Genomic DNA, 8062 nt, shown 5'->3' with positions numbered 1-8062 from the left:
GCTACCTCCAACCCCCAAAGCCACAAAACCAGGGCTCTGTGTAGGGAAGTCCCTCCCCTGCACGGAGAAGGAAACAAAAGTGACCCTGAACCCTACAGCCAAAACCAACATGGGTTAAGGCATCTCCAGGAAAATAAGGGTTTCACCAGCTAAACCAGATTTGCCCATCCTTCCTCTGAAGTTAATGTGTTTTGAAAAAGCATAAATGCAACAATTCTGCTACATTTCCAGTGTATAAACCACCCACCACTCTTCCTGGGATGGTCTCTGGCCTCTGGACAGAAAGAGAAAAAACATCTGGCCAGATTGACAAAGCTGTCTTAACTAGCACACTATCTATAAATACTGAAAACGGCCGACCTCGAACGAAAGGCATCTTAGCAAACAAGCGGGGTGAGGAGCATAAGGAGGCACTTTCTTATCACTTATCTGCTATGGAATGATTGCAGGACTTAGACACACTCACACAAGGGGAGTTTTCAGCATACATTTAATTGGAAAGGTTGATACACGGCGAAAAGTGATGTTAAGCCTGGTTGCAAACAGAAAGCAATGGCTGATGTCTTGGCTTGGTTCTACTCTTGCCCATTCATTACTGAAATGTGGAAAGACCTAACAGAAAAACCCGGGCATTATCTCAGCTGTAGTTTTGCATGTCTGCAGGCACACACACATGCATGCATACATGCATACGCGCGCACATGCACATGCGCGTGCGTGCGCGCACACACACACACACACACACACACCCCTTTGCCAGTGCCCCAAAAAGATCACAAAACCTAAGAGAAAACAATGTAGTCCAACAGTTCCGCCTAATACTCCCTGAGCAGCTCCTAAAATATTTTCAGAGCTTCATTAAGGCACCTGCATCCGGAAGATCAAAATACACAGCTGGGCCAATTCTGCTTTTGCTTTCCAAGTGGATGCTCCGATTTATCAGTATGAGGAAATGCATGAATCACAGAGCTAAGTTCCTGATCATTCAGCGTCTGCAAGAGGACCTGGGGATAAACAATCCACTTTCTCGAAGATAAACTAGCAGATAGTTAGTACTTCCAGTTTCTCAGCCAGAGCCCAAGAAGGGCTAGCCCTGAGAAGCCCACCTAAACTGTTTCTTTGCCTCTCCCACTGAAGTCTGCGAGAGCTGTCTCTCTGTCATCATCCTTTTAAATCAGGCATCCATGGGGCGCCTGGGTGGCTCAGATGGTTAAGCATCCGACTTCGGCTCAGGTCAGATCTTGTAGTTGGGGAGTTCAAGCCTGGCGTCGGGCTCTGTGCTGACATCTCGAAGCCTGGAGCCTCCTCAGATTCTTTGTGTGTGTGTGTGTGTGTGTGTGTGTGTGTATGTGTCTTNGGAATAAATCCACACATTTTCAGGCCACCCTTCACCACTGCCCCAGCTGATTAAGTTGCTCTTTAAACTTTGAAGGAACTAAAAAATATATTCGAATCTCACAGACCCCCTTATTTTCCAAGCTCCCTTTCTTAGGTTTCCTTTGCCTTCAAGTCATTTCTCTCTTCTGCAATTATTAACCTTCACTTACCCTGATCCAAACACAGGGCTCTCATAGTATCTGCACTATTCACTCTGCATACACAGCCTCACCTGACATCTGACTCAACTAGCTCAGACTCTTCAAAGGAAAGCCTTGTACTTCTCTCAAAGACGGCCAAGCCACATTTTATTTATATGCAATCCTGATCTCCACTGTTCCCCAAACTCAGTACGTCTAAATGGCTTTCTCAGACGCTCTTGAATTCATGTCACCTCTGCCACTGCTCCTTCACTCACCAATTGGAAAGCTGTACATTTCTCTCTACGGAGTAACAGGGTCGGGCTGGGGGTGGGGTGGGGTAAGCAATAAATGTGGGATGCCAGGAAAATCAGACACAAAGGAGAAAGTGTAGAGTGTTGGTATGGAATGACATGCATTCAGGACTTAATTCTAAAGGCCTGAGGGGTAATGCCCATGCACACAGCTTTTATTCCAAGTCATGTATGTTACAGGTATAGAACCCATTAAGAACCAAGTCAATCTTCCTCCTTCGATCTCCATTCTATGACTTCAACAGTGCTCCTACATTTACTGTGGTCCAAAACCAGGGCTGCAAAATACATTCAGTTCAAAGACTTAATGCTTCTTAGCTCAACGTTAAGTCCAAACCCCGAGAATCCACTAATGACAAGTAAGAAGAGGGATGTGATAATTTTTTAAAATACAGATGAAATTCACATGCACAGGTCCCTTGTCCCCAAATCAGCATTATTTTTTTTTTTTCCTTCATACAGAAGTCACATGAATTTGGGATCCCCGATCTGAGTGACAGCACTTTGCGTTTCCAGTGGGGTCTATATAAACAGTTTCCTTTCACTGTGACAGAATCCTCAGTCGGCAAATAAAAACAAACTTGCATGAAACCGCAATACTGAGACCACCTTAGAGCTTAAGACGATTCTTAAGAAAAAAAATACTGGCACAAAATTTAATAAAATAAAACTTTTAACACAAAAACTGTTTTGGCCCCTCCCCACTGAAGTCGATCTTTGTTTCGAAAGAAGAGTAAAAGGTAAATAGTCCTTGGTTTTTAGTGCATCCCCCAAACCAAATGTTTTATCCAATCTCCTTCTTCTTTGCCCTCCCAGACCTAAAAACAAAAGCAAATTAGTTGTCTTTCATGGGTCTCAGGACTCCTGACGTGTCAACTTCTTTTGCTAATAGGTCCACCGCTCAAGATGCATTTTTTTCATGGATGATTTTTAAAAATAATTGGACACATTAGTCTCCTCCCTGAAGCCAGATGCTTCAAGCTTCTAAGAAGACCCTTCTCTCTTTCCTGAAAATTTGCTCAAGAATTCCTCACCCCCCACCCCCGCCCCTCACGTCCTGGCTGTCTTTTTCCAACTGCGCACAATTGATTATAGCTGCAGCCCACTTAGCTCCCACCCCTGAATGTAAAAAAATGAGTTCTGGAAAATTAAAAAATAGAATGACATTTAAAAATTAAGAGTCCGACCGACGCGGTTGTTCTTCGAAATGTCTCAGCAGAGTTTCCCCGACCCCTTTGGTGTCCATCACTCGTCGGCATCGGGCTTGACGTCCAGCATGGCATGGAGCTCCTCGGGCGTGTACCCGAGGAGACTCTGCAGGTCACACACAAAGCGGTATACGTAGCGTTTCCCCGCTGTCTTGTGGATGATGTTTTTGTCATAATAGTAGCGTAGGCCACGGCTCAGTTTCTCATAATTCATCTTAGGCTTGTTTTTCCTTTTTCCCCATCTCCTGGCCACCTGAAATTAAAAAATGAAACAGGGGTAAACACCTACAGGATATTCCAAATAGGCATGCTTATATGCCTCTAAATCCATTCGTGGTGACCCATGATGTTCAAGATGGACAGAGATTCGCACACATGGAAGATCTTTTTTCTGAGCCGCCTCTTCTAAGTTCCAATTTTCAAGAGCTGGGCGAGAATGGTGATTAAGGGGATTCTTTAAATTAATGAAAATAGGGGCACCTGGGTGGCTCAGTCGGTTAAGCATCCTACTTTGGCTCAGGTCATGATCTTGCGGTTCATGAGTTTGAGTCCCGTGTCGGGCTCTGTGCTGACAGCTCAGAGCCTGGAGCCTGCTTTGGATTCTGTATCTCTCTTTCTCTCTGTGCCTCCCCTGCTTGTGCTCTCTCTCTCTGTCTCTCAAAAACTGAATGTTAAAAAAATTTTAAAAAGAAAAGAAATTGACAATGTATCTCTATGTGATAAGGTACCTGATACTGACAAAAAAGGGAAAAAAAGGACAAGCAACACTATTGACTCTCCTTTCTTTATGCTATTGGTAGAATATTCTCGCTTTGAAAGTATGAAATTTAATGTGAGGGAGGGGAGCAGAGCTAAGCTGTTTTTCATCCACAGGAAGCATTTTTTTCTGTACCAGGGCACCATATCTTCTCATGTCTGCCAGAACAGAGCTATCTTCTCTCTTGTTCAGTGTCTTTGATTCTCTCATGTTCAGAATTGCACATGTGGGTGCAGAGCAAGCACTCAATACGCATTTGCTGAATAAAATAATGAATTGAATGAATAAACTCTAGTAATCTTCCAAGACCTCTTGACCTGTCTGACCCCTTCCAGATTCACGGAGCCACAGGGCCAGAAGACGTGCTAAGCTATATTTATGAGGGGTCTGCTATGCGCCAGGCACTCCGGGCCCATTGTATCTGTGAATCCTGGAAACCAAATGGGTATTGTGGATATTTTCTTGATTTTCCAAATGATGCCACTAACGCTCAGGCAGGTGATGTAACTGGCTCAAGGTCATGCAAGTACTCAGGGGTAGAGGAGGGACTGGAATCTTAGGACAGGTCACCCAAGCCCACATAACCACTGTTCGGAGTTCACCCTCCCCCACCCCAACACAGTACTCACAAGTCGACCCCTTCTTACCTCATCTGGGTCAGAAAGCTTGAATTCCCAGCCATCTCCTGTCCAGCTGATAAAAGACTGACAGGATTTATCAGTGAGTAATTCCAGAAGAAACTGCCACAGCTGGATTGGTCCACTGCCTGGAAACACAAGGCATTGTGAAACATTACACCAGACGCTCAGCACCTCCAGCAATGAATCTGCTTTATACGTGCCCCTCCTGCCTCCTCTCCAGTCCATCCGGCCTGGAGAGAATAGACGCAACATATAACACAAATGTCAGAAGAGGTGCTATGAGTTCAAATGGACTGAAAGGTGAAAAACTCTCTATCAAAAATGAAAACAAAACAAAAACAAACAAAAAACACACACACCCTATACCATGGTCTTATCAATCTCATCTTGATTGGGTTAAAGGTCAGTCCATTTTTGTTGCTATGCAAACTCTAGGAAGAAAATACTGGATCTGTCCTCTGGGATATTCTAAGGCAGCATAATCTTTTGTGCCCTCATGAACCAAGTCATTATTTTTGCCTTAATTAGTAACAAGGGTATTAACTAAGGAATACCTTTGCCAGTTCCAATCTAAAGCCAAAGCTCATAAACAATTCTCTGTAGTAGAGAGCCTTTGGCCCCTGACTTCTAAGTGACAAGGATTGCTACCCTGGGGTCATCTAACAAGGACACAGAATTTAGAATTTCTTTCATCCTAAGGTCATAATATTCTCCACTACCATCCTGTCCCCCCAGGCCACTGGCGGGCACCCAGACTATGCAAGGAGAACGTCATCACTTTGTAAGGGATTAGCCTGCCACCCAGGAAATCCTCACAGGTCCGGTGAGGACTGTCTCAGAAATTCTTCATGGGTTCAGTATATTCTAACTTAACTTTTTTTAATGTTCACTTATTTTTGAAGGGGAGAGAGAGAGAGAGAGACAGAGCATAAGCTGGGGAGGGGCAGAGAGAGAAGGAGACACAGAATCCGAAGCAGGCTCCAGGCTCTGAGCTGTCAGCACAGAGCCTGACACAGGACTTGAACTCACGAGCTGTGAGATCATGACCTGAGCTGAAGTCAGACGCTTAACCGACTGAGCCACCCAGGGGCCTCATAGTATATTCTAACTTACACACACATACACACACGCGCATGCGCACATGCACGTACACTTATCTTAGCCATCAACACTGCCAAGATCTCCGTTCTAAAAAGCCAGACATACTATGATAGTCAATTTATCTTATGCTGAAGGACTTATGCTAATAGATTTCCTTTTAAGATCACGCTCTAATCGGATATGACAACGCTGCCAGTGATTCCTATCTAATTTATGGGTGTAGCCAGAGAAACAAATATGGGTTCAATCTTCTCTGCTGTTTGTTATATGTCTACACTTACAACACCATCTTAGAAGCCATCTGGACAGAGTAGGGTTGGGAAAGGCCCAGTTCATGCAGATGAAGGAAGCCAGGAACACTCTAACTCATACAGAAAAACTTGACTTTCTAAGGCTCTCATCCTTAATCTGAGCTTCAGATTTGTCTGAGCCAAAGTAAAGTGAGATTCAATAGGAAACAAGCTTTAGGTTCTATTTTAGTCTAAAAAGGCAATGTTCTTTATGATCTAGAAGGGTAATCTCTTGTTATACCTTATACTTCTACAAGGTATGTTCGCATGCATCATTTTGCTTACTCCTAAACTCCACTCCCTGATCCTTTCTATAGGTGAGGCACAACTGGTCTTACTATTTCCATCCTATTAAGGCAGAGAAAGAAAAATGCTCAAGAAAGTGATGTCACTTTGCTCCAGGGTACAGTGAGAAAATGCTGGTGCTGGGTCTAATGCCCAGCCCTTCAGACTCCAACTACCAGGGAGACAGCGACTGGCATGGATTGTCATCAAGCAAGCAAAAAAGGGCTTACCCCCTCCCTCCCCCCCCACCCCCCCAGGAATGACCTGCTAGGGCAAGTCTCGGTGTCCTCAGCATAGCCCAAGCTAAACACAGATGGAACAGCTCTACCTCGCCCTTCCAAGAATGCACCTTGAGCTCTTTAAAACCATCCTGCAAGAAACACCTGACACATGTTCTAGAATACAATGATTCAGTGGGCCCTACAAAATAACTTAACATTCAAAGAAACAGCCCAGAGTATGACAGTAGTAAAGCCTTACCCTCTTCTGTTTCTCTCTGCTGTTAAAACGCCATTTAGTATACAGCTCAGACGCATTTGCAAATTTCTTGGGAGTTGAGTTAAAGTTACTGGCTACCACTGCGTGGCTGGGTTCACAGGACAAGATGCAACATTATATGAGGAATCCGTTGAGAAGCCATCCTGGTGGGCAGGCGTTAAGTACACAAACCTCTATTAAGAAACACTATGGAATTTCTGGTAGCGAAGAACTTCAGAAAAAGCAACTGCACTAACCTTGCAAAAGAACAGATTTCCAGAAGAGATGCAGGATGACTATACACCCAACAGGACACCACTGTCTTAATATTATTTTGAAGACAGACATCACAAGGGAAAGCCAACTACTCCAAAGCTATGTAAATGAGCCCTGGAGTCTGCAGCCTTCTCCTGGGCCAGTCCCCCACAATGTGGACACAGAGAGAGGAGTTGCTTCAAGACCCTGGACAGAGAAAACTACAAGCAAGAACTAGAAGTTGTTGTACACCTACTATGCACCGATACTATGTGGGCTGCTTCATACTGATCTCATGTATTCCTTAAAATAACTCCAGGGAATAGATACTATTATTATCAAATTTGCTTTTACCAGTTTTACAACAGAGAAAACTGATACACTGTGTGCCTTGTGTCCACTGGCCTTGTCCAAAGCCATTCAGAAGTAAAATGGCCGCAAATGGAACCCAGGTGGTCTGACACTCCAAACCCCTTCACCTTGGTACTACTTTGTCATCAGACAGAAACAACCCAGAGGCTGGCATCTCATCAGCCTGCCTAGTTGACGTGAGTCACATGATAAAAAGACCTAGCTTTTAAAAAAAAATCTCTTCCTTGCATCTCACAGCAGACACAAGACACTGGATGGCTAGTGGTTCTCCTGACCATCTGACCATTCGTGACCTTGGTGTTCACCTTCACAGGTGATATTTCCAGCCCAGGGAGTCAGTCCCCCTTCTGGTAACTATTAGGCTAATGTTACATCGCTATTCCTCCCTCCCTCTATTACCTTCAGACCTCTTTCACACTACTCATCTTAACATGCCTTTGGGGAGTGGAGGGTTAGGCACACCAAGCTGAGGATGGGGGAGGAGGGACATACTAGGTTACTTCTACCCAGGCAAGTCCTAGTCATTGGCAGGGAGCCGCCAGCATATTCCAAGTCCCAGAGAACACATCACAGTCCCTTGCCCTTGAGATGGGGCAGCCAGAAAGTGCAAAGGGGGAGTTTAAGTCATGTCAGTGGAACCAGCTCAGAAGCAGGGATGTCAGACAGAATTATTAATGCTGTTTTTCCTGGCAGGGCCATTTCCTGAATTGAAATGTCAGAGGCACGGGCTCTATATCCCTCCTGCAGCTCTTTCTCTGTATTTGATCCCCGTCTGCATAGATTGGCCGGGTGGGGTGGTGGAAAAGGTATATTCTTATCCATGGATCTTTTCTTTTGCTCACTGT

The 8062-nt window shown here is 44.7% G+C and overlaps 1 protein-coding gene across 3 annotated transcripts in view; it reads right to left on the bottom strand.

The window, feature by feature from the left end:
• Positions 1–1968: 1968 nt before the first annotated feature.
• ETS1 (ETS proto-oncogene 1, transcription factor) overlaps positions 1969–8062 on the bottom strand; it is a 63582-nt gene continuing 57488 nt past the window's right edge. For all 3 annotated transcript variants that reach the window (XM_077756550.1, XM_077756552.1, XM_077756551.1), the window contains 2 exons: positions 4444–4562; positions 1969–3292 (listed from right to left, as the gene is read on the bottom strand). In XM_077756550.1, the coding sequence (XP_077612676.1) occupies positions 3077–3292; positions 4444–4562 (335 nt within the window). In that variant the 3' untranslated portion in view covers positions 1969–3076. The remainder of the gene's footprint in view (positions 3293–4443; positions 4563–8062) is intronic.

The sequence above is a fragment of the Crocuta crocuta genome, unplaced genomic scaffold (assembly GCF_008692635.1).
Source record: "Crocuta crocuta isolate KB4526 unplaced genomic scaffold, BGI_CrCroc_1.0 scaffold172, whole genome shotgun sequence".
Taxonomy (NCBI): domain Eukaryota; kingdom Metazoa; phylum Chordata; class Mammalia; order Carnivora; family Hyaenidae; genus Crocuta; species Crocuta crocuta.
Note: the sequence above shows the minus strand (reverse complement) of the source record. Positions and strands in the feature narration are given on the sequence as shown.